This window comes from Agelaius tricolor, unplaced genomic scaffold, assembly GCF_023055355.1.
Source record: "Agelaius tricolor isolate 1412-34295 unplaced genomic scaffold, bAgeTri1.0.p SCAF_38, whole genome shotgun sequence".
NCBI lineage: Eukaryota > Metazoa > Chordata > Aves > Passeriformes > Icteridae > Agelaius > Agelaius tricolor.
Window position 1 is genome coordinate 5,670,646 of NW_027269298.1, and position 26,873 is coordinate 5,697,518.

Below are 26,873 nucleotides of genomic sequence, written 5' to 3' on the forward strand. Positions count from 1 at the left end.
TGATTAGCAGCAGTTGTCTGCCCACACTTTCTGTGGAGGAGAGGAGACCGTGTGCAGCAAGAGCTTCATGCATTCTGCTGTGTTTTTGGTTGAGGCTACTGTGAAAACTTTCTTTTTTTCTGGAGGAACTGTTGACTTCTGCAATGAATGCACTCCATCTAGTGGGTAATCCTGCTTTTGGTCGTGCTTTGGATATTCTCGGCCACTCAGCTGGCAGTGTCTGGAAGTACCATTTTGTACTTGTGCTTTCACTGTGACAGAACAGAAAAGTGATGGCAGCTTCAGGGGCTGCTCACGGGTCCTGGCAGTAGAGCTGAGGGCTGCCAGTTCCCACCATTTGACCTTTACTCCATCTGCTTCCCTGCCTACGTCTTGATTAAAGTAAAGCTCCAGAGCTATGGGAAATACAACTTTGGGAGTGGATGGACAATAATTGTGCTGTTCATCCTGAAGTATGTGCAGTTGCAGGAATAGCAGCCCTGGAGTAGGCAGGAAGGCTTTAAAGAGGTTTGTGCTGATTTGAGTATTAGGTTTATCGGTCGCTACCTAAAATGTGAAGTTGTCAGAAATAATTACAGGACAAGAGTAGCTGCTGGCTGCAGAGATGGTGTAAATACCCTCAGGTGGTGCCTGTTGGACTTTTGGCAGGAACCCTGCCATGGGGTCACCATGATTTGGGAGTACTTTCTTCGTATTGATGAGGCATAAATTAAAGCAAAAGTTTCCCCTTCCCTCAGTCCTCTTGACCACATGGGATAAATGATGTGCTTCCCTGCTGGGGGCATCTGGGGGCTAAGGGGCCTCAGTTCCCCCATCTGGGAGGAAAGGAGGTGGGAGGCTTCTCTCCCTCTGATGTGTTGCTCTTTGGGTTGGGAGTTTTACCATTCAGGGGTTCCTTTTGTGTTTGTCAAAATGCTGGGAACTCTTTTCTCCTAAAGAACAATGTTGTAGTTAGTAGAGTTAATGCACTTCAGGCATCTAGGTTAGAGCAGAGTCAGTCTGCAGTGCCTGTTTAGCAGAATCATCCTTCTCAGCAGTTTATAGCATCTGGCATTGCTGTGTCAGAGTGTGGGGAGGCCCTGGATGGTGGCTCTGACAGCTTTGCCCCCTTTTCTGCTGTGCACCTGGCAGAGCTGACTCCTGGGGTTCCAGCAGCTGATGAGCTCATTGGAGACACCTCTCTACCTGTCTGCTGCTGATTGAACAGGGCTTGGTGGTTCAGCAGAAAGTTGCCGCTGATGTAACACAGACAGCTTAAATAAATAAAACATGAAAGATGAATCAGCAGCAACTGCTTCGTCTGCTGTTTGCTGTGCCAGGACCACGTTAAGTGACACATTCAGGCTTGGCAGCATGCAGCACAGCTTGCTCCAAGATGCCCTGGACACGATGGGCATGTGGGGGCTCATGGCTTTGGCCCCCTCACGTGAGCAGAGATGTGTGCCACACTTGTGTCTGGTGGGACAGGGCTGCAGGTCTGCCTACCCTTCTGGTCAGGAGCTGACCATAGAATGCAGGACCTCCCAAAAATGAACTCACTCCTGACCTCCCCTTATTTCAGAGCCTGCAAATTTAAGCGTTTTGTAAGAATTTCAGTGAAAGAATCAGTACAGTTTTGTCTGAAAAATTCTTACCAGATAAAAACTAAAGGAGGTACTTTGCAACCGGTAACAGTAAAACTCAATGACACAGTTGGATAACTTGGAATTAAATTTTAATTGTGCCCTGTTGTGTTTCTGTTTATAAAGGCTGTGCAGTACCTGAAATTTGTTCTTTCATATGCGACCCCAGATTATTGGCAGCGGTGCTGGTTTTATCAAAAACCGCAAAGAAAATCTGGTCTCTAAACCATTGTGGAGGCTGTCACTCTGAATTGGGCTCTGAGCTCTTCAAGCCTTGATTAATAGGACAAGGCATGAGTTCAGAATTCATATGGACTCTAAATGAAGTTTGTTGTTCCAAATGGCCTGTTCTTCTGGAGTGTGCTGCATTTGGAGCTAGAACCCTGTCTATTCAGTACTAATTAGCTAATGCATGTAATAACTTTGGCTCTGTGTGCATAAGCCATCATCCTGTAATGCTTTTCACTGTTACTGTCATGGAAATGTCATGTTGCTCTTGTAAATGTAGAGTGTGTAAGAACTGAGGCGACCTGCTCAGTGGATGGCTTGGTGAAAGTAGCACTTCAAGCTGCTGTGCCTACAAAAGGAAGAATTTGGCTGTGCTTCCAAAGATCTGGAAGTATGGCAGTGGATGAGGTGTTAGAATTTTGAATGCTGAAAGTTGTCTGGTATTTCCTAGTCAGTCATTGTTCGGTTCCTGCCAAGGGGACACGTGCAAGGGTTGCCTTGGTATGTTCCTACCATTTCTAAAGCTGTGGTCAGATACAATGAAGGCATCTCAGGCTTCAGCAGGTGGGAAGATCTGGGGTTTAATTTAATGACATTGTCATAATCAACTGTTTCTTTTCTCTCTCCAAAGAGTCATTTAGGCAACGTCTTGGTGGACATGAAGCTCATTGATATCAAGGACACTTTACCTGTAGGCTTCATGCCCATCCAGGAGACCATTGATACACGTAAGTTGACACCTGTTCCTCAGTCCCACTCTGCCAGTGCTTGTGTGGTCAGGCAGAGGAGAGCTGTGTCCCAGGCAGAGGGATGCTCCCAGCACTTCTGCTCTCTGGGGTGGCAAGTGCACATTTAGGGGCAGCTCTGGGCTGCAATAAAACAGCCTTTGGTTTTCTTGTCCTCCTCAGGCTGGTTAATGGGGCTGCCTGTCTGTCCTCACTCACCTGCTAGAGTCCCATGTCTCTGGGGCAGGAAGGCAGAGTTTCTTTTTTCAATTTGAAGAGTGGACTGGGCTGAGCAGGAGCAGAGCTGCTGTGTCAAGGGGTGTTCAGAAATGCTCTGAAAGGAAGGGGGTGTGGGTTTGTGCCCTCTCACTGTACATCTCCTGCCCTGGGAGAACAAGGGCTCCTGTCCTGCCAGCAAGTGCTGAGAGGTGTCAGGCATGTTTGTGCTGGCTGACACAAGGCACAAGTGCAGTGTCCAGGGGGAATATCATCCTCATTTCTGCAGGGCAGAATTGCTTCACTGCAGCATGTAAGTGAGCAGTTCCCAAACAGCGTGCTCAGCTCCCCTGGGACTCGTGCCAGCAGCAGCTGGAGCCACGTCTGGCAGCAGCCTGTGCTGTGCAGCAGGCACCGAGGGCACTGGGCTGGCAGGGGACAAGCCCCACGGGAGTAGAGCATGAGAGGATGGCAGGAGTGGTGCTGCTGCCCGGTGTGCAGCTGCTTGCCACAGGAGGGCTGGTCCCAGTGCACGTCAGTGATGGAATCCAGCCCAGGAGGGAGCAGGAAGGGGTTACATGAGCCTGCTTTGCAGGGAATCATTCATCTGGGGCTGCAGCTCATGAGGATGGTTCTTCAGTCACTGTGGTCTGGTTCTGATTGGAACCTGTGGCCTGGAAGTGAAAGACTCTGAAGATTATTCTCCCAGATCTCTGCTTCTGGAAAATTCTTGGGCATGTGTGGTATGAGGTAGAATTGTTGGTTTATCCTGCTGACCCCTGGGAGTGCTGAACCTTACTGTGTGCTGCTTCAACTTCTGTGAAAGTCCTGGTGGAAGGGGGCTTTGTCATTAATTTGAAATGCATTGGGTTGTGACTGTGACAGTCTTTAAAGCAGAGGCACTGCCTGTACTAAGGAAGTGGTGTGAAAGAGAACACAGACAGAAGCAAGTAGTCAGCTTTGGACCTGCAGAGAGAGTCGAATAAGAGGCACTGATTTTGTTCAGAGTTAGATTTATGGTTACAGGTGTCTCTGTGCTCCTCTCAAAATGGCAGCTGACTTGCAGTTAATACATTTAATACACTACTCCTTGGTAGGTCTTGAGCAGATTTTCAGGAAGCCCTATATCCTAGACTCCTAAAATGAGTTTTAGGCACTTCAAACAGAAGCTCTACTTTTTCAAAGCAGGGGAAGACTGGACTTCAGGGACGCAGGTATTTACCATCTCTAAAAACACCCCTGTAACTGCAAGCTGCATGCACAGATGCTCTATTGGCACACCTCACACTGTATGCTTATTTGTGCTAGTGCAGCAGCACATTTCAGAGGCTGGAATGGATTGCTATTTCCCAAGGTGTGGATTACGAAACAGGAGGAGCCTATGGAGACAAGGCTGCTTGCCATCTGCTGAAGTGACAGCATATTTTAAGTTGGGAGATATTTGTTCACATTAAGATGAAGGGTTTTTATTTTGCAGGCACTTGTTTGTAGTTGCTGTTTTTTTCCAGATTTTCATTCAGCGTCTGCTCTTTAGATTTTCAGTATATCAGTAGACCTCTGTCCTGCTTTCCAAGTGCCTGCATCCAAACAGGAACCTCACCTTGCTCACCCTGAGACTCCTTAGGGTGAGATGGAGCATTGTTTTCCAAGCACTGCAGATCTGTGTCTGTGTGCCAGTGCCAGCTGTGGTCACAGACAGCGCCAGCTCGGGCTGTGGATTGTGTGGATTGTGGATTGGTAAACAGCCTGAAGAGCTGTGAATTCATTACACAGATAAGCCTTAACTCTGATGGGCTTGAGTTTTTCGTGATGGATAACATGGAAACAATTGCTCTGTGACACGTAGCAGAAAGGGCTGTGCAGTGCATTCATCCACCCTCAGAGCACAGGTCAGAGCAGCACAGCTGCCTCGTGGGAGGTTCTGGCACTTAGTGCTTTGTGAATCTGGTTTGTCCTTGCAAAGAACCAGGGCAAACATGTGGGAGTATCATTTCTGTGCCTGCTGACTTGATCGGGAGATGTCACTAACACTTGGGATACGTGAGATTTGGACAGACAGCTCTTACACTCAACCTCTCTGCACGGCAGGCTCTGCCTGCTCCTCCTCGCAGTGGGGTGGAAGTGCCTGGTTGGAAGCACGTAGCAGAATGAACTGACTGGTTGTATCAGAAGCTTCCAGGTACACTCCTAGAGGCAGTGCTTGTGGGAGGAATGTTTAGATATGGCTGTCCAGGCCAGTGAGGCAAACATTACCTGGGAAAGAACAAGGGAGTGTGAGAGGCATGCGGAACTGGCAGAGTCACCTGCTGTTCTGTGCTGTGGGGCAGCACCAGGCACACGTGGGAGCTGATCTCTGCAGCAGGCAGGAGGAGAGCTGGTTATTACAGTGCCAAGAGCACATCTGATAGAACATTCCCCTCTGAATGGCACTGCACTGACTGGTTTGTTGACATATGTCTGTTCTTTGGCACCAGTTCTGCCATAATTGCCTGCCTAATACCTGGAGAGACTATAAATAACATTTATACTCTAATCTTGCATAAAACCCACCCTGTATCCTGGGTTATTTTTGCAGAAGAAGTGGCTTTCAGAAAGAAGAGGCTGTGCATTAAATTCATCCCTCGAGATTCTACAGAGGCAGCGATCTGCGATATCCGAATCCTGGGGAGGTCCAAGCAAGCCCCTCCTCAGTACACGTTCATAGGGTAAGTGCCCCTCACTCCAAAGCTGTTGTCAGGCATGCAGTTATACCAAAGCAAGGGCCTTGTGCTCCTTTAATAGTAATAGCGTATAAGAGGTGAAGCTTATCATTAGAAAAGTCCAAGTAAGTGCAAGTGTTACTGAATTTGATGTAGGAGTTACCTCACCCCTCCTTTATTTTAATTACCCTTGTTCTCACTGACCAAGGTGCTGGTGAAGCACGTCAGTGCCTGGTGCTGGTGCGTGTGTGCAGCATCAGCACGGGCTGTGTTGGTTTCCAGGGAGCTGAACAGCATGGGTATCTGGTATCGGATGGGCAGAGTGCCGCGCAACCACGACTCCGCACAGCCTGCGGCTCCTCCCGCCCAAGCGCCGGCTTCCACGCCCGCTCCCAACCTGCCAAGGTAGGTCTTCTGCATTTCAGCTCCTTCTGCTTGATGCTGCATGTCTTGTGGTTACTCACCTTGCCTGGGAAACCAAGACCAGGGTGCTGCATCGGCGTGGAATGATTGTGTCACAATCTGATAAGGGAATGTGCTGTTTGTTGAAGTATTTGCCTGTTGTTGTGTAAAGAAAAATGGGTGAAGAACCCAGAAGAAAGGAAATGCCTGCTAAGGAAGGGAAGCAGCAAACTGTACCTTTCCTTTGCTTTAAACTATGCAGGATGTTGTGGCTTCCAACACATACATGTTGAAAGGGTGAGCCAGAGCTGCAGCCAGGCTGATTGTTCTCCTTAACCAGAGGGAGGGAGAAGTGTCTCTACGGACTTCAGAAGGGAAACAGGTTTTGCTCATCTCCAGGATCAGTCTGTTCATGGTTTGAAGTACTGGTTCTTGATTTTTTATTTTCTTGAACCCAGTTGCTGAGCTCCAGTTATGCAGCTGTCCTGAGCATGCACAGCAGCCTGCTCATCCTGTGGTGACTGATGGGAGCAGCACTGCTGGGCAGTGTGCCTGTCCAGGCTGTTCCCCCTGTGTTACAGGCAGTATTTCTGTGTGTGTGTCAAGTGTGTGTATCAAGAGATGTGCTAGTGTGCAGACTTCCATATACCAGTAGTGCTGTACTGACAGCTTACTTGCTGGATTTCTCTGGACAAAGAGGTGTTGTTAAGCAGCAAACCAGCCCAGACAGTGATGAAACTGAGAACTTTGCACTCCTGACATTCACTCCAAAAGTACAGCACCCAGTGTGAATTGTGCTCCTGCTGCTGAGGCTCATAGACTGGGCCAGGCTGTTGCCAGGGGACAGCACACTCTCCTTGGGTCCCTTTGTGCTTTTGCCTATTATGTGTACATGCATTTTTGTAGGCATTTTCTACACTGCAGATACCTTTACAGTATTACAGTAACTACTGAGAGCTGGAATTTCAAAGGAGACAGCAGAGAGGAGTTCTGAGGCCCAGTTTGTGTACAAAGGTCATTGTATCACATGGGTGGAAATTGCTTGTGTCCTTTAGAGTCTTGATTTACAGGTCATTTCAAAGGTACACTTTTAAACTGCTGCAATGTGTTCCCCAGAAAGCTCTCAGGTACCTCCTTAAGGCAGGTGGGTACATTTGAGCCTTCACCCATGACCCAGACTGAAATCCACGGTGCTGTGGTGGCTCTTTGAGCTCTCCAAAGCATTTGGGTGTTTTTTCACTGAGAGTTTTGCTTGGTAAGCTGCCATGCCCTGGCACAGCGCTTGCTGTCGTGTGCTGTCAGGTGTGCTGCAGGCAGACATGCTGTCATGCTTCTCAGAGATGAGGCAAAAGAGATGAAAAGCCAGCAGTTTTCTGGGGATTCCAGCCTGTCCCACTAGGACCGGAGATGTTACTGTGAAGCTCTGCTGGACATAAGCTAGATGCCAGCCCAGGCCATGGGAGATCAGAGAGAAAGATGTCTTGATTTTAGAGCACAGATCTTCATTTTCTTTCTGCAAGAAGTTCTGTCTGGGCAAATTTCCACAATAAAGAAAAAAAAGTTACCATAGCAAGAGAATGTCAATGGCAGTGCTTAATCACTGAATGTGGAAGGGTCACTTTATAGCTGACCAGGGAAGGCTGCAGAGCAGTGTCAGAGCTGTTGGGAACAGGGCCAAAATTAGAGCTCAAAGCATCAGTGACAGTCTGAAAAGAAGTGTTTACAAGGCTTATATATTTTATAACCTCTTGTTGTGCAGTTTATGGTTTACAATGGCTGCAAGGAAATTGGATCAGTTTTGTTTTACTTGCCAAATAAAGCAAATGTCAAAATAGTCAATATAAAATGTATTCTAATTTGGCTGAGTTAAACCAGCCAGTATGCAGTGGAATAATTGAATGTTACATTAATGCCTTGTAGTAAAACCCACCTGTCTGTAGCCAGCTCCACTCTCACACCCCATGGGTGATTTACAGGTAACTTTTACACCACCAGCCTGATCATTCAAAGCATCTTTCATGTCTGTTTTTTTACTTTGGTTATTTATTATCCAATATATTTTTTAAGAAATAGAAATGTATATAAAGGTGCATCCTGCAAATATTTAATTATTACAGGGAACACCGACAACTTGAAGGCCTTTTCTAACACTGTCGGCAATGTGGTGAGTTACTCAACACAGTGTTTGTGCAAGATTGTAGTCACAAGTGATCTCTTATTTTCATGTCACCGTAGAGAGAGGAGATTACACTGGCAGTCAGTTTGCTATTTTATTCCATGTGGATATATCCAGTGGGTTGTTCTGAAGCTGCCTCAGGAGTGAGGAGGGATTGGTGAGCAGTGCTGCGTGGAGCAGTGTGGAGAGTCTGCTGTTGGGCTGGTCGGGTATCTCAGCTGCTCTCTTCAGTTGTGGCTGCATTTAGAATAATTCTGAATCAAGAGGGGGCTTCAGAACAATTGCTAACGCTGGATATAAACTAACCCCTATGTACAACTAAACCTAAAATGGCAGGACTTTTTTCTGTGGATATATTTTTTCTGCACTAGCCCCTCTGCTCTGTGGTATAAGGTGCTGATGGCAGTGGATAGTGGCTATCACAGAGTTGTCATGTATCAGAGGTGTGAGCTCCACAGGTTGGTGCACATCAACAGTGCTGCTTCTGCATGTCACAGGCTTATGGCTCACAGTCAGGGCTGCACAAGGGGAGGCTTTGTTTGATAGTTGTTCTTGCCTTCATGTGGTATTTTTCAGCCATTTCTTCTCCTTCATGTTTTCTTCTACAGGCATGTGGCTTAGTGGCCTCCAACAGCAGCCCTGGCAGTCCCGGTGAGGGCGGCATGCTGTGCCGTGGAGCGTGGCCATGCCATTGTGCAGGTCACCAAGCTGCTTCACTGTCCTTTCTCTCCAGCTCTTGGAACAGCTTCTTGGCACTAATGGCAGTCTGAGGAAATGCTCTTGCAGGTTCCCATCCTGTGCTGAAGGATGGCTTTTGTAGGCTTGAGTTCTGTGAGGGAGCTTGATGCAGCTTCCCTCGGTGCCTCTGCTCTGTGCACGAGGCTTGTGCTGCATGGCAGCGTCGATTTGGGGAGGAGGGAGTATTCCTCCCCCAAAGGAGTTACAGGTAACTCACCTGACCTTTGGCACACTCCTGCTTCACCCAGCCTGTGCATCCACGATTGCCAGACCCCAGCAGGGTCTCAGGGCTCAGCTCTGCCACGCCTCAGACTCTGTTGGATTTGTGGGGAGCGTTCTCCTCTTGCAGTCTGGTTCCAGTGTTTTGGGAGCAAGTCCCTGACTGCTGTGAGTATGCACAGAGCCATCTGCCTTGCAGCTGCCTGTGTGGTGGCCCCATCCCTGCTGTGGTGCTCCATGAGCCCGGCTGGCTTCTGTGGCTTGGGAGCACGTTCAGAATCCCTCCTCAAGGTGCCGCAGGAGCCTGTGCCACTGTCACTCAAGCGGCCGCTCAGACTTTGTCAGCTGCAAGCAAGATGTCAGTCAGTGCTGTCGAACTGTGTTTTACAGTGACAGGCATAATTGCACTTAACTTTTTGTGTGGATGTTATCAATCTGTGACGGATACTTTGGGGAAAGGAGCACTCTGATTGCAGATGATGTGTCATGGGCATTTAATCTTCCTCTTGGAGAGACCGGATTCAGTCACAACTTTCACTTGTTGATGTGAGGTTTTGGAAACGTAGATTTGCACTGACCCTGGAATCGTTCAGTCATTTGGTTTGCGAGGCTGTCTCTGGAAGGTTCATGATTTACCTGGAGAGGGAAGATCTGGCTGCAGTCCACCTGCATTCCTTTGATGTGTCAGTGCAGCAGTCGGTGTGCAGGTTCAGAAGGGCAGAGTTCTCCAGCTGCCTTCCCAGGATGTGTGGCAGCAAGTGCTCTGTACCCCCTGGCTGGTCCCACAGCAGCTCCTGCGTGGCCACAGGGCCCCGTGCTGGCCGGTCCTGGGGAGGTGCTGGTCCCTGTGCGCCCCAACCCGGCCCAATGGTTGGTACAGAGCAGTGTGTGCTCCTGTCCCTGTGTGCCCCAGCCTGGCCCGATGGCCAGCACAGAGCAGAGTGTGCTCCTGTCCCTGTGCCTGTGTGCCCCAGCCCGGCCCGATGGCCAGCACAGAGCAGAGTGTGCTCCTGTCCCTGTCCCTGTGTGCCCCAGCCCGGCCCAATGGCCAGCACAGAGCAGAGTGTGCTCCTGTCCCTGTGCCTGTGTGCCCCAGCCTGGCCCAATGGCCAGCACAGAGCAGAGTGTGCTCCTGTCCCTGTGTGCCCCAGCCTGGCCCAATGGCCAGCACAGAGCAGAGTGTGCTCCTGTCCCTGTCCCTGTGTGCCCCAGCCCGGCCCAATGGCCAGCACAGAGCAGAGTGTGCTCCTGTCCCTGTGCCTGTGTGCCCCAGCCCGGCCCGATGGCCAGCACAGAGCAGAGTGTGCTCCTGTCCCTGTCCCTGTGTGCCCCAGCCCGGCCCAATGGCCAGCACAGAGCAGAGTGTGCTCCTGTCCCTGTGTGCCCCAGCCTGGCCCAATGGCCAGCACAGAGCAGAGTGTGCTCCTGTCCCTGTCCCTGTGTGCCCCAGCCCGGCCCGATGGCCAGCACAGAGCAGAGTGTGCTCCTGTCCCTGTCCCTGTGTGCCCCAGCCCGGCCCAATGGCCAGCACAGAGCAGAGTGTGCTCCTGTCCCTGTGTGCCCCAGCCTGGCCCAATGGCCAGCACAGAGCAGAGTGTGCTCCTGTCCCTGTGTGCCCCAGCCTGGCCCGATGGCTGGGACAGAGCAGAGTGTGCTCCTGTCCCTGTGCCTGTGTGCCCCAGCCCGGCCCGATGGCTGGGACAGAGCAGAGTGTGCTCCTGTCCCTGTCCCTGTCCCTGTTCCCTGTGTGCCCCATCCCAGCCTGATGGCCGGGACAGCGCCCGTCCCTGTCCCTGTCCCTGTCCCTGTCCCTGTCCCTGTCCCTGTCCCTGTCCCTGTCCGTGCTGGGCCCGGGCCCTGCAGAGCGGCTGTGCCGGACCCAGGGCCAGCCTGTGGCTGCTGTGCTGGGGCTCTGGCCTGGCCTGTGCAGCTGTAACCCAACAGAAACAGATCGTTTTTGCTGCAGCTCAGCCCTGGCAGCTGTGGGTCCCTGCCTCCCTCCGTGCTCGGAGCCGGTCAGTGTGAGCTCCAAGTGCCCAGGGCTCCGAGCACTGCACCAGGGAAGGGCAGCTCTGGCTTTGGTACACGGATAGCAATTGCTCTGCCTCAACACCTGGAATAAGAGCAAGATGTCTGAGTTTTCCTTCTGAGCTCCCAGTTACCTTTTCACTAGTTAAGCTGGCCCCTCCTTAGGAAAAGGAAACAATTTGTTCCTGTTCTCTGCTCCCAATGGAGTTTCATGTTGAGGAATGTACGAATTTCTTTGCTAGGCAGAGAAGTCTGATTTTTCAAATTGATTTATTATCAGGGTTTGAAATTGGTGGTGTAAGCTTGGGAAGGGATCAGTCTGTGGCTTTCTGCTGCAGGCTGATGATGTGCAATGGAGGCAGGTCATAAACCAACACCAACAAGCCAGTGTGGAGACCCAAGCTGGGGCTGGGATGCACCAGCCTGACTCTGCAGTGTGGTAATGAAGGGAAGCCTTCTGCCTTTCCTATTTTTTAAGTAGCTACCCTATTATTTAGAAATAGCTATAATAATTTATTTAAGTAATTTAAAATAGATTTTTATGAAGCATCTGTAAGGGAGAAGGTTCCAGGGCTTCAGTGCTGTTCTGCTCTGTTGTACAGAAAGGCCAAATCCTGAGAAAGCTGCCATTGCACAGGGGCAGCCACTGCTGGTGGTGTGAGGGCCAGAATGCCTCCACAGAGCAGTGGGGGTCTGCCTTAAATCCCTTCCTTAAAACCACCTTCTGACTTGCAACTAATTGTAAAATCATTTGCATTGGAAAATACCTATAAGATCAAGTAAAAAAAGTAGTTATTCATTATTATATTTTGAAAATATTATGTGGCTTGAATGCTCAAATCACTTGTGTCACAGTGCAATATTCCTAGTTTTTAAATGACATACTCACCAGAAGCCAAGGATGTCATAAGGGCTGAGGTCACATCTCAGCAGCGATGGATTGAAGATGCCATGAGACTCAGTCAGTTGGAGCCTGGAGGGAGTGTTTCCATGGATCCTCCGTGGTGAGAGTGGCAAGGAACAAAATGTAAGGATGAAATGCCCATGATGTGCATAGGCTGTGCAGATCTGAACATGATGGTTTGGGTGGGTGAGGGGGGCTGGCACGTGTTTCTCCAGAGTCTGGTTCCCATAAAGGATCTGTTATGAAACAGCACTGACCGTGTGGCTTGCGTCCAGCTCAGCTGGATGAAGATGTGCAAAAATTGGTCACAGTCCAGTATGTTTTAGTGGTAGAAAATGATGATTAGGAAAAAATGTTTAAACAGTACGGTTGGTTTCCAGGCACAAGAGTCCCTTGCAGCAGCTGAGAAGGAAAGCCATGAACTGTAATTAGAAGGAGCCTGATGTATTTGGCCGATTTTGAGAATGCATTGAAAAATTTGTGGAGTGCTCTGAGTGAAGAAGCTTCAATCTTAGAGTCATTTTTCTTTATAGAGAGCCCTCTTCCTGCTATAGCAGTATTTCTGGAGGCATGTTTTCTTTGGGGCATAGCATAGGGCTGTTAAGTCCAGACCGGAGGTATCCATTTGGAGAAGCTGTGCTCTGGGTTGTTAAATAAGCCCTGCAGGGAAACTGAGCTTTTTTCCCCTAAAACTTGTGTGTTGTCTGCTATTTAATATGATCTCTGCCACTGCTGATTTGTAATCTGTGCTTTCACCCTGAAATGCATGTGGTTGTGTTCAGATATTTCCTTTAAATCAATCACTTTCACCATTTTCCAAAACACTTCTTGAGTTTATTGCTTTTAGTAAAGTGTTTGGACTGTCATTATTTATTACTGGCAAAGTGCTGACAATGTGCTCTTCCCAAATGAGTCTTTATGTGGAATATTTGTTTAACAGGTTTTGCAGAGGAGGCGTGGACGTCCCTGCGGGCTGGGCTGTGCCTGCAGCCCTGCAGGGCAGAGGGGTCTGCCTGGGCAGCCCCCACCGTCCCCAGCAAGGGGCTGGTCCTGAGCAGGGCTCTGCATCTGGCCTGGGAGCCTGGGCTCTGCTGATTAATTGGGCAGAATTTAAAATCCTAACCCAGGAAGCTTACGCCATGTGTAATTTATCTTTCTGGAGTATTTCTGCTGTTTGGCAATTTTTCCCTACTGCTTCATTATCTGAAAACTCCTGACTCTGGAGAGCAGCTCGTGAAGGATGTGGAAGCCGCGCGCTTGCCGCCGCAGCCTCCCGAGACACGGCGCTGCTCAGCTGAGACAGCCACTTCATAAGCACTTCATGCTTGCACTGCCAGGTCTCAGCTCTTTGATGCAGCCCCTGCCTGTAAGGATTTAATGGGCTGCAGCTCAGACTTCCAAGCGGCGTAAATTAAACTTGTTGGGGTTTTTTCTATTGTTTGGCAGCTGCTCTGTCCTAGTTCCTCAAGTCCTCTGATCTGAATTAATCCCCATGTAGAGGAAGCTGCAGGAGCTTCATTCTGCGTTAGGCCTTTCATTTGGGGCTGCTGGTGTGAGCAGCCCACGTGCCCTGGTGAGCATCACTGCTGGGGAGGGGGCTCAGCACTGTGTCCCGGGGGGTGCAGGCACCTGGGGAGGGGCTGCCAGAGGCACCCGCTGGGCCCCCCGCCCTTGTGCAGCTGGGAAAGCTGAGCGGGGACATCTGAATGTGGAAAGAATCGCTCACTCTCTTTTTCATTCTCTCCTGCCATTGGGCTTTTATAAAATCTGAATCTGGCACCCCAGTTCTCATTGACTCTTAGGAAACAGGATATTTTAGTAGCTTGGAATGAGATGAAATGCTTGCAAAGCCCATATGTTGCTTGTTTTAGGGAAAGGGTCAGGAAGGTTTTAAAAAGTATTTAAATATTTGGTTTACACGATTAGAATAGATTGTCTGGAATGAAGTCCATTACCTGAGGTGATTCTTGCCTCGCAGTTTAGGTTTTCATTGCAGTTCTTTGGAGTATGAGGTAGGTGTTCTGGCATCTCAGTGCCCCAACGCAGTCAAAGTTAAGGGCTGTGAAGAAATGCTGTAGCTGGGACGTTGCCACTGCTGGAACCACGGGTTCCACAGGAGATGCCTCCTGCTAGAGGGGCCATTGCCAAGGCCCCTGGTGTCAGTTCATAGAACCCCAGCAGCTTCCTTCTCAGAAATGTGCCTCCAGTCTGCATAAGCAAAGCTTCCATGTTGGATTGCATTTCTTGAGAGCTGCAGCCTGATATTAACTCATTTTAGCTGTGTTTTCAGCTTTCTACAGCTTGAAATTTAATTGTTCCATTTTCCGTTTTTCATGAGGAATGATCTTTGCTTGATCATTGTTTATGGAAAGTAAGGTTGTTTTTCTGGGTTTTTTGGGGTTTTTCTTTTGAAAGGTATTCCCATGAAGTCTTGCAGCACCATTCTGAAGGTTGTTGTGAAAAAATCAAACTTTGCTGCCTGATGGTTCAGATGCTGCTCTGTCTGTCACACTTGTACCACCCAGTCTGTCACTGCTGGGTCCAAAGCCCAACTTACCATTGGGCTTTTGCTGTACATTGTTGATATTTTTATATGAATTATGAAGCATCCTTTGATATCTGGCACTTCCCCTTGTGATCCTCTGTTCTGTTTTATGAGTACTTGCCCCCTCACTTCAAAAGCAGTTCATCACCTTCCTGCAGACAGTTCTTAATAACAGGTTTGGAACTGTCAGGCATTCCTGGGCCTGTTTTATGTGAGTTTCTCTCCAAAAATGTTCAGAAAATGGCCATAATGTGCACAGACCTCAAATCCCCTTAGACTGCATGTGAGGGATCTCCTCATCACATGCTGACTTGTTCTGTGGATTTGCTGAATAAAAGAGCAATTGAAGTGAAGAGGGTGATTAAACTTGCTCTAAATTGTCTTGAAATTATCGTATGCTGGGGAGAAATCCGTTTGGTATTGGGGCAGTGCTGGAGCAGCAGGGTTTGACTCCAGCTGTGCAGGGCAAGGCTGGAGCCCTGGCCTGGCCTTGGCAGGGCTGGCTGAGCTCCTGCTACACCAGCCTGCCTCACTGCTCATCTTTGGGAGGAGCAAAGCTGCTTCAGGTCACCCTTCAGCAGGCAGGTAATTGGCATGGGGACAGTCTTTGTGAGTTGCCATTCCTTAACGTCAGAGAGCCACTAAAGTACTAATAATTACTGTTAATATCTTTCAGTGGAAACTTTCAGAGTAAACGAGTGCTGGTTGAGGCAGCATTTAACGGCCGCTGCTGGCATGATCGGAATGCAAATAAGTGTTATTAGCCTAATGATTTTGCTGTCACCACGGTGTGCAGCAGTAGTGCTGTGAATATGTCATGCAGTACCCATGAATTTGGAAAGTGTGTCAAAACACAACTTCAATTAGTTTGCTCTAATTATGACTCTAGAGAGTTCATAAGTATATCACTCCTCATTAAAAGAGATTTTCTTATATGGATTAATACAGCACATAAAGGGGTGTTTGAGTGATTGGAGGCAGGGCTGTGCAGAGGAGGTGCCCACGGGGTGTGGAGGTCCAGCAGGTCTGGAGCAGCACTGGGCTCCAGCCCCATCCCAGGAGCTCCTGGTGCAGGGCCAGGGCTGGGAAGCCTCCCAGGCAGGAGCAAGTGACTGTGCCAGGTCAGCTGTGGGCAGCAAGAGCCTGGTACATGGTTCTGGACAGGCTCTTCAATTAAAAATAACCAAACCAGCAACAAGCCCCAAACTAAAAAAGCCCTGGAAGGAACCACACTTGATGCTGAAATAGAGATACAGCCCAAAAGCTTTGCCCTGGTAAAGGTCAAGGAGCACAAGTGGTCAGAAGCACAAGCCTGTGCCAGCCTGGCCTCTCCAGAGAGGCCCTTTGGGATGCTGGGTGTCTGTTCCCCTTCCCCAGGATATTTGTAGTCCATTCTACATGTCACACTGCCTGATCATATTCCAGCTTTGCAGAGCAGAAAGAGACTGTTGTGCTCACAGGTGTGCAGTTGGGTAAGGGTTAAAGTAGTAATTGTTTAAATCTTTTAGGCTTTCCTCCCAGCTCTGTGATAATTTGATGAAGAACTTCACCCTAATTAAATATTCAAATTAGGAATAAGTGTCAATATGGCTTCCTGGTGCCTGGAATGATGATTAATTGTATTCAAAACTCTAGTGGCCGCTGTAATCTAAACCAAACCGTTGTTCTTGATTATTTGTGCAACACATTTACCATGTTTTTGTTTTAAAATTTAAACTAGTAATTGATTTGCCATATGCCACAGAACTGCACATACTTTCACGATATGTGTTTAGGAACTTGGGGACTTCGTAATTGGGATTTTCTTGCTTTTCAATGGCAGCCTCTTTTTTTTTGTCTTCTACAATGCAAAATGATTTGGCTCTCACAACACATAAGGAAAATGCATTATGCAATCAAGTTGGTAGGTATAAGCTATATTGATCCTGGCCAAAGTTTACATTAATTTAAAATAAATTAGGCTTTGTTTCCCATTCCTCCCTGCAATGTCATCTTTTATAAAAAGAAAGAGAGAAGGGGAAAGCTGATTTCCATCCAGCAGTCACTGCCCTGTCTTGTGCAGCTAATGTTCTTTTTGGAGACATCTCTGTGGCTGTCTGAGGCAGTGGAGTAATGGAATGCCCAGTTGTCCTGCCTCGGGGATAGCAAATGGCCCCGGAGCAGGCAGGCAGGCAGGCAGGCCATCGTTTCCAGGCACCCTCGTTGCACCACAGTCAGAGCCCGGTGCCAGAGCACCCCGAGGGTGGGTGTGCAGGTGTGGGCCTGCACGTCACCCCTGTCACCCCTGCATAGCAGGATCCCCGCGGAGCTGGGCAGCCAGGGCTGGCCTGGTGCTGCTGTGCACTCAGTGCCTCATGGGGCCGTGATCCATCCTCGCGGCACCCCTGGCACGTGCCCACCCTGCAGGGGCAGCCTCTCCTGCAGCACAAGGTGGCACAAACTTCTAAAAAATACTCTCCTTAGAAATGCGCTTTTTAGGTTGATCTGGTTTATTTACCTCCAGAACTATTTCTGCTGAGAAGAAAGCAGTTCTCCATAGAGGGCAGAGAAACTCAGTCTTTCTACTGGCTGCCTTTGGTGCCTTGGAAAATATTTTTGAATACTTCTATTAAAAATCAAACGAGAAGCCTGTCATGCCCACAGGCAGTGGTCTCCTGTTTTAAAGTGTGTTCATAACAAACATGCCTCTGCTCCAGAGATTCTCATGTGGATTGTGTTTTAAACTGCAAACTGATAGCCAAATTCAAATATATTTTCACACCATCTTTTTTTGGTTAAAAATAGCTTTGGAAAGTACAAGCAAACTCGGACTGATGCTTGCTTTTTCTTATTTTATCTGTACTGTTCACCATCATCTGCATCAAGGGCTAAAAATACATTGTTCTTCCCAAAACATGTCCTGTTTTTGAAGGCAGATAACTTCCAGATGGCTCGTGGGGTAGATACAATCTGCTGGCAGAGGACGTGGGTTTGGTGCACTGCTGGAGAATGCACGGGGCCCTGTCTCACACACGGGGGGACTCAGGGGCTCCTGGCTCTGCTGGCAGGAGGGCAGTGCTCAGTGTCTGCCCGGTTCAGGAGCTCTCACTCAGCTGAGGCAGGAGCTGCTCCCTCTGCCTCGTGCTGCACTCACCCCTCTGTGAAGAGGAAGTGACTTTTTTACGTGTGGCAATGTGGTCCAGAAGGTTAATGATAACATTTTATTAGAACTCTCACAGCCTGGGGCTCTGCATTGGAGAATGCAGGTTAAGGTAAAGGGGCAGAGCCGTGCTGGCTGTTGGTGGGTGCTGGCTCTGCCTGCCTGGGGCTGAATGCCCTGCAGGGGATGGATGGACACTGCTGCAGTCCTTGGTTGTTGGCTGAGCCCAGGGCCCCGAGGGCTGGAGGGGCTGATGCTGAACAGTTGGTAGGCGGTTTTGGAAGCAAAATTGAAATTTATATTTGCTGCTGAACCTGACTGGAGTCGTCAGGCTGGGGCGAGCTGACAGGAGCAGCATCCTGTGCTCTGCAGTAACCGTGTTTGCCGTGTCCTCCCTTCCCTCAGGCACATCTCGCTGACGCTGCCAGCCAGCTTCCGGGGCAAGAGCCACAGCAGCCGCCTGGACCTGGAGCACCAGCACTCCAACCTGTACGCCATCTCAGGTGAGCTCAGTGCCTCGCTGCCCTGCTCCGCGCCTCACCCGCTCCTGCTGGGCCACTACGCTGCTCTTGGAGGGCTTCTTGGAGTACTATGGCACCTGAACAAATATTGTCATAGGCACGGTGCAATCACGCTTAGCACAGGTTTTGCTCTGTTATGTTGTTTTTGCAAGAGAAGAAAGATACTGGATTTAAACCTGACTCTGTCAAAGCCTAATGAAAGTCTAGTCCCATCATCTGGCTGAAGGTGATTTTAGGACAGTTAGGAAATTCAGCAGTTGGCTCAGTGGGCTGTGCAGGTGAAACTCCTTGTGCATAATCAGGGAAGAGAAGATGGCAAAAATGTACCGTTCACAGGTCCCTCCTATTAATAGTGAGTGGCACTTGTAACATGGGAACATGGCATTAAGTCATGTACCATAATCAAAGGGTTATTTAAAAGGTAATCTCTGCCTGAAACTGCAGCTTCAGGTTCCCAAAGAGATAGAATGTAACGATTGCATAATCCTTGTCAGTCCTCGTTTTTCTTGTTACTCTCCTGCCCTAATACATTTGGAAATGTGAGGGAAGGCGTATTCCTGGGTTCACAGGAGACAATTCTGCATGGGGATGGGAAGCTGAACTTTCTCTCCTGGGAAAGCACCAACTGCAGCAGCTCTGTGTGGTGTTACTGGGACTGCCCTTGCTACAGGATGTGTGGCCTCTGCTCGTGGTGCAGCCTGAGGAGGTGCCTGCTTTACAGAGAGCCTGAGCACTTTACCAGATCCTTACAGGCAAAGCACAAAACAAGGCCTTGTAGAACTGGACAGAGCATTAGTTCTTCATGCTTACTTGAGCACATTTTCAAGTATAACTCTTTATTTTTCCTCCAATTGCACATTCTCCTCCAGAAACACTGTTATGAGTTGTGCAAGTGTTGTAATGGCTATTACAGCTGTGAGTTCTTTCCAGAGAAAGGGTCTTGTCATTTGACACATCCTGTGCACTGACAGGATTTTGGTGCACAGCTCCTGCCCACGGCTGCCTTGTCAGCAGCTGCAGCGAGGTGCCGCGACAGCTCTCTTTGTGTGCTCAGACCCTGCGAGGGGGATTGGCCCCCAGACGCACTCTGGAAGCCATTCCCGAGTTTCCTGTTCCGTCTGGGCTATCTGCAGTGCTGCTGCAGTGCCATGGCAACAGGAGATTTAGGAGCAGGCTGCCACGCCTGGGCTGCTGCCAGGGCTCCCTGAGCCGAGCTGGGTGCTGCAGGATGTGTGCTGGGCCGGGGCAGCTGCGCTCCAGCACACACAGGCTCCTTCTGCCTGGGCACTGCCCTGTGGGCTCCCTCTCTTGGCTCCCAGGTCAGAACTGGCTTCTTGGGGCTGCTGAGGAAAACAAAAACCATTAGCAGCAGTCTCTTTGAGCTTCAGTATGGCCTCAGGGCACAGGAGGAGCTGCTTGGGAAGGGAGGGCTGGCGTGGGGGTAGGATGAAGACCTGCAGCTTGGTCTCTCTTTGCTCTCTATAGACATCCAAGATTTTCTCAGTGTTCAATGAAAACAACACTTCCAGCTGTGGTTCAGCATGTTTGGGGGAGATAAAATGAATTTTGGCTGTCGATTCTACTTTGTATCTCAAATATATTTTGGCAGAATGACTGTATCCTCACTGGAACTGCCCATTACCCCTTGGGCTGTGCAATGCAGTTGTTGTTTGCACAAAACTGGAGTCAATGAAAAAATGGTACTGAAAGCAGTAATTACAATTTTTAACCATTCTTTTGTCCTTGCCAGTCTTGGCCATGACACACTGGGTGACCTGAAAATTAAGGAGACTTCTCTTGGCACTACTGAGTGAGTCCCTGGCAGGGTGGGGATAGGGAAGCAGTGCCCAGAGCCTGTCACGAGCCATGGCACTGCAGCACTGGCACTGCTGGCATCATCCTTGTGCCCAGCAGCCTCCCTCGTCCCACCCCGTGCCGTGCACCCAGCCCAAAGGCAGAATTAGGGTTTGTGATGTGCAGAACGTCTGTGGGTGCTGCTGGGAGCAGGATGCTGAGGAGCTGCCAGGTTTAATGTGCATGCCGGGGCAGGCAGCTGCTGGAAGAAGAATGCCTCGCTCCAGACAAACCTGTTGACAGACATGGCTCAGTATTTCACAGCACAGTCTTTCCTCATGGCCTTCAGTTTAATTAAGATGTTGTTGTGACTACATACTGCCTTCATTTCAGACTTGAGCATCTTCTGCCAGCATATTGCTTTGGCTTATCAGAGGCACAAGCACAGTGAGGGAGAGGCAGCCCTTGCAGGCAGGCACAGATAATAACATACAGGGAAAATTCCTCAATGAAGTGAAAAATTATTTATAATAATGGTGCTCAAATAGAAGGGAAATAAGTCACTCTAAGGGTATATAAATTTTTATGATAGTGTATAAACAGCCATAGCCTGCCTTGTCTCCCATCTATTCCTGCAGAGAATGAGGGCAACATCTAGCATAAAGAAAAATACAATAAGAAAATGAAGAAATGAATGGGAAGAGCTGGAGGATTGATCACCCAGTGTATTTGTATATCCTGATGTAAAAGGTGCTGCTGACAGGTGGCCAGGTTTCTTCTGTATAAAACCATGTGTGTGCTGTCAGGGCAGTGTGAGCAGCCTTGTTTCGATTGATGAATTGCCTGCTTTCTTGATTAAACCTTCCATCACTTACAAAACAAAAAGCCTGTGTTTCAATGGCAGAGTGGGACATGTCAAAAAAATCTGTCTGCTTTACCTTTGTGCAGATGTTGGGCACAGACTGTAACATGTATTATTAAAACGAATGTGGCATTTACCGTGCATTATTTCTTTCCTGGGAGAAGGGACCTGTAAATTATATGCTAATAATAAGCTTTAACCCTTTCAGGAACCAAGAGACGTAGGAGTGTAAATATTCTGCAGGCCTCACTTAATTGGATGGCTCTAACACCACAGTGACACTCTGAAGTTACTAAGCAGTGGGTTCCAGCCCTTGCTGCCAGTGAACTGTGCATTCTGCTCAACAGGGTTGTCTTTTTTTTCCCCTGAAATTTCCCTGTAGCCATCTTCAGCATTGTATTACAGATAGATGTGTTTTGGGGCAGCAGCAGACAAGTTTGTGTAATTTGACTCCAGAACAATCTCACTCCCTTTCTTGGCCTGTTCTCTGATTAGGATAGAAATTGTATTGTCAAAATATTTGTGCAAGTACCTTAAGAAATGATGTTACCTGGATGTACTAATATGTCATCCATAAGTTTGGGCATCCATGCTCAAGTCATGTTAATCCTTGGAAATAAAACAGGATCCAGAAGCGCAGCATCTCTCACTACCCGAAGCATTCTCAGTTCAGTTCAAGACCTTGCTGAGCTGCAGGTGAAGGTTTTCATTCCCTTTAGGAGGAGAGAAGCAATGTCTAAGCCATGGGTTGGAGCTGAGATGTCAGATCCCAAAAAACATAGCACGCTTTATCTTCCAATAAAGGAACGCCCGTGCTGTGACTGAGACCGCAACACTTGCTGTTTTGCTGGGGAGCCATGGGTTTTCCAGCCGTCATCAAATGGAAGGCTGAGATGCCTTTGCATGTATTTCCTACCTTAAAGGTACTGTTTTGTGGTCTTTAAACACTTTATTGGTACATCTCAAGTTACTTGTGTGAGGTATTTTGCTGTGAGAAGGCGGCTGAGCGGGGAAGGGAAGCGCGGCCGGCTGCCAGCGCAGTGTTGGCTGCAGTGTGTGTGCCAGCATGCCATGAAGGAGGAGGTTTCCCTGTGCAGCTCTTACAGTGCCAGTTTCTCCACAGCTCTGGCTTGTTTATTCTGGAGTCACACACCAGTATTTATTACCTTAGGGAGGTAAATATTTACTTAAATGGGTATTTATTATATTTATATAGAAGTAGTTTTTTATGATATTTAAATATTTATTGCCCTCTTTAAGACACTTTCTGTGAAAGGTCAGAGCAAACTGCGGTGGGAGAGTTTGGAGAGGGAAACATTTGTGAGCAGAGGCTCTGGTCCAGGCTCCACCTGCTGGGTCACCCAGGTGAGCATTCCCAGCAGGAAGCCCCGGGCAGAGCCTGCTGGGGAGGGCAGAGGGTTCAGCCTGGCGCAGCCCAGCCAGGGCGAGGTGAGCCAGGCTCTGGCCATGCCACGAGGGGCAGCTGGGCTGGGCTGGGCTGCAGGAGGATGGGCTGCTCCTGCAGGCACTGCAGCGACGTTTGGCGCTCACGCAGGGTTCTGATCCAGCTCTCTGGAGGCAGCAGAGAGACTGGAAACTGATGTTAATGGTCTGGAAAAATATCAAAGCCAGTGGATTCCTGGAAAGGAAACCGAGTTGCTTTTCCTCCTGCGGGCTGGGGCTCTCGGCAGGGGGCAGGTGCCACCTCCCTGGGCAGTGGCGTGGGAAGCGTTTGCTTCTCACGCTGCTCCTGAGACAGCACTTTGCTGCCGGATTCCTCCTGCCCAGGAGGGGCCAACTGGGAAATGCCTGTGGGTATCTACTCCCCCATCCCCCTCGGTTTTTTTCTTTTTTACTTTGGTAGTGACAAAAGTCTCTTTCAGAGGTCTTTCTAAATTCAGATGTTGTTATATTTTCAGTGCCCATATGTCAACTTCCTCCTTGTTGCAAAATGCCAGGTTATCTGGCCACATGTGCCACTTCCTTACTTGTCTGTTTCCTTTTAAAAGACACAGTAGCTCTCTTCTGTGTACAGAAGGACAGGTGTTTTAATCAGAGGTTAATAATTTATTTCTACAAACTATTGTTTTGCTTCATTATTTTTGTAGATAATTAAATTATGCACTTGTCACAGTGTGTTTACTTCACTAAAACAGGTAATTCTGAAAAAAAAGGGAGATTCTATTCTTTGGATCAGTGCACAAGGATTGCTTTTATCTTCATCTTCTAGCACAGTTCCTGGTGGTTCTGCAATTGCCTCTAATGCTCAAGGGTTTTGGGACCCCCAGTCTTGGAAGGGGAGGTCCTGTGCTGCATCCTACTGTCGGTCCCCATCCCTTCACTTCAGCTCTTTGTGCTTTTTAAGAGTAGAAGCGTAACTAAATATATATTTTGTGACACTGAATTTTAATCAGGATGGTCCAAAAGCCAGACAAGTTGTGACACAAGCTTTATTCTGCATTGAAACCTCTTTCCTGAAGCTGAGATTAAAGTCAGCCTGTTCTTTACCCTAGTGCAATTTCCAGTCTTTGGACTAAGAGACCTGGATAATCTTCCAGCTATGAAAGACTCTATTAATATCCAGCAGTTCAGGGAGGCTGGAGTCTCATGTAAAATGCTGCAGCTGCATATTTCAGAAAGGGAAGTGTGTTACTTAACGCTATACTTAATGAGATACAAAAAGTATGTTTCTTATGAAATTATGCCATCCATGGTGTGCAAACCCTTTTGGTGTGCGGTGTCAGCGTGCCCCACGTTACCCAGGCTGTGCTGGGACACCAACCCCAAATGGGGATGATGGAGCCATGAGTTCTCTCCCAGGTGACGTTTTTAAGACAGACAATTTTTTGATGAACCTGCTGTTGTCCAAAGTGCCATTTGCTGCTTTCCTTTGCTGCTGTCGTGTGCTGGCAGGGGGGGTGGAGGCCCTGGCCGGCTGCTGCCCTGCCCTCGCGTGGTCCTGGCTCCCTCTGGCGCGGCAGGCAGGCGTGGGAGCCCTGTCCCCTCTGCTGGGGCATGTGGGCTTCACCCGTGCTCCCCAGCTCACACATCACCTTCCAGGGAGGCTGCTCGTCTCTGCTGAGAGGAGTGGCTGGCTGTAACCCTGGATCCATACATTATGTATGAGCAGGTGTGCCGGGCACAGGCTGGTGGCACATCCGCAGCGGGGTGATGGAGGAAGGTGATGACATGGATCCCAGGACAGGGGTGCCCTCACCCCACAGCAGCAGTGAAGGGTGAAGGCCAGTGGCTGACAGAGGGAAGGGTGATCCCTTTGAGGTGACGTGGGTCCCAGGACAGGGGTGCCCTCACCCCACAGCAGCATGGGTGAAGGCCCGTGGCCGATGGAGGGAAGGGTGATCCCTTTGAGGTGACAGGGATCCCAGGACAGCAGCAGTGAAGGGTGAAGGCCCGTGGCTGATGGAGGGAAGGGTGATCCCTTTGAGGGGACGTGGATCCCAGGACAGCAGCAGTGAAGGGTGAAGGCCAGTGGCTGACAGAGGGAAGGGTGATCCCTTTGAGGTGACAGGGATCCCAGGACAGGGGTGTCCTCACCCCACAGCAGCAGTGAAGGGTGAAGGCCCCTGGCTGATGGAGGGAAGGGTGATCCCTTTGAGGGGACGGGGATCCCAGGACAGCAGCATGGGTGAAGGCCCGTGGCTGATGGAGGAGGATGAGCTTGTGGGACTGGTGCCGTTCCCATGGAGCACAACCTTGGGGTGGCCTGCGCTGTGTTTGTTTTGCTTTGCTGAGTGCCAGAGTTTAATTTTTTTTTAAATAGGGAGCCGCTCAGAGGTTTGGATATTTAAACAGTTATTAACCGAATGACAATTAACAGATTGCAGGGACAGATTTTCTTTTCAAAACCTCCAAAATTGAGTACAGTTTGCAAAACTATCACAGCATAGTAATGACAATGAATTTTGATTTCCCGGAACTGATATTAGACTCCTTATTAAACTATGTGCATCTGCTTTTAATTTACTCCAAATAATTGGAAAATGCAATGAAGCTTTCCAATTAAAGCTTGGCTTTATGCTGTTTAATAATACCCCCCATAATATTATAGCTTATGAAGTGACAGGTGAGTTGGTGTATGAATAAAACATAAAGGCAGCAATAAGGGACAGAAAACCAGAGACAGTTGTTGGGGATTTTAAATGCTGGATGTAATTTGCATATATTAATCTCTTCTTTTCAGCCTTATCAGGCGTTCTTCAGTATTTGAAGTTAAAATAGCATTGACAGGCAGGAGTACGCTTAGTTTTTTCAAGGATTTATTACTTGTATAATTTCTGATCTTTAATAAGCAGATATGACTGATCCTCATAGTTCTATAGAAATCAGTTAATTGTTCCAGATGGCGTGTACTGATTATGCAAAATTACTTTTCACACCATTTTTTTTTTCTGATGGAGTTTGGAGTAAAATTAAATTTTTTATAGCCTTCTTATCATGCTGTTTTACAGTGGGTTTTGCACAGAAGTTGAATTTAATCTACTATATTACATTGACCAGCAGAGTTATTCTAATGTAGCATTCTGTGATTTGACAAAGAATAATAGAACACGTTGCTCATTGTGCATTTCTGTGCTGCTAATAAAAAGGAGTTGCAGTGCAGCAAACCAGGCTGTTATTTATGAAGAATGCTTAATTCGCACAGTTAAAAATGCAAAATTGTTACAATGAGATGTTTGCTCTTTTGGATAGAAGGCTCGGGCAGAATAAATGTAAATAGTGTTGTTGCTACAGATTCCATCAAATAAAGCAGGAGTCAGTAACTGCCTGGTGTGGGATGGGACTGGGAGGAGCAGCCATGCAGGCAGCACGTTCCAGCTCCGAGCAGGAGATGTCACTGGTGTTTTCCCTGATTATCACCATCCAGATATCTCAATGGCATCATTTCATAATTGAAAACATTTGTAAAGGTTGTTGGGCTTCATTTATCTAATGAAAAGCTGTTTATACAAAATAAACCACACATAAAACCCTCTTGCTAATAAGTTTATTGCGGTTTGTTTTGGCCGTGACTCAGTTGTTTGCTGGAGGTGTCCTGTGGCCTGGCTGTCGTAGGGTGGGTGCCCATCCCTGGGCAGAGCAGCAGGGGCAGTGCCATGGCAGTGCTGCAGGCCCTGGGTAATTCTGGTGGGTCCCAGCCCTCTCTGGGCCACAAGGACAAGGGTCCTGCTCAGCCCTGGGCTGGGACCTGCCTGGGGGCTGCACTGCCACCAGCCTCAACCTCTGCAGAGGGCACAGAGGCGGGATCACAGCATCACTGCATGCCAGGCCCGAGGCATCTTACTGATCCTTGAAAAGCAAACCAGCAAATGTTTAAAAAATGACCTTATGGCTCATGGATAAGCGGGGGCACCACAAATGGACTGTTATGAATACTGCATATCTTTAACTCAATAGAAAAAAAAGACAAGTAATTAACCCAGCCGTTAGAAAGCTCAGAATTTCTCCCATCTCCTCTTGAACTAGAAAATTGTTTTGTGTATACTTTTATATGTACATATAGATACGAATATATAATATATATGGAGACAACTAATGGCATAAATCAGAAATTATTAGAAAATATTTGTTCTAATGAAGTAATAATTTGGTGGTAATGTATTTCATCAGTGTAGCTTAAGGCTAAATTAAGTGGACAGACTTTATATGGATTCTCTAATTTTAATCTTCAAAATGCTATCTAATGTCTCATTAAGACTTTCATATAATGTATCTTAAGTACAGTCATTAAATATAGTTTAGGGAGATGTATGTTCAGATATTGCTTAAAGATGTTTTAATAGGCCCATTTACTCTGATGATATTAATGAGCTCTTAACACATATTAAGCTTCTAAAACCAGTGGTGTCTCCTTGCAGTGAGCAGATCAACATAGGAATTGTGGAGGAATTGGATGTTCCAACAAAGCCAGATTTCCAGGGACGCTCCAGGGCCTGGCTCCATCCCTTTAGCTGTGTCAGCATGGGGCGGTGTCCCTGCTGCTGGGATGGTGTCCCCCACCCTGGTGTGTGCCTCAGGTGTGCAGGGGCTTTGCCTG

At 48.4% G+C, this 26,873-nt stretch overlaps 1 protein-coding gene across 5 annotated transcripts in view; it reads left to right on the plus strand.

Annotated features, from left to right (window-relative positions):
* Positions 1-26,873, plus strand: part of MVB12B (multivesicular body subunit 12B) — a 56,147-nt gene that overhangs the window by 12,126 nt on the left and 17,148 nt on the right. For all 5 annotated transcript variants that reach the window (XM_071454275.1, XM_071454274.1, XM_071454271.1 and 2 more), the window contains 4 exons: positions 2,482-2,578; positions 5,367-5,496; positions 5,773-5,895; positions 18,047-18,144. In XM_071454275.1, coding sequence (XP_071310376.1) covers positions 2,482-2,578; positions 5,367-5,496; positions 5,773-5,895; positions 18,047-18,144 — 448 coding nt within the window. The remainder of the gene's footprint in view (positions 1-2,481; positions 2,579-5,366; positions 5,497-5,772; positions 5,896-18,046; positions 18,145-26,873) is intronic.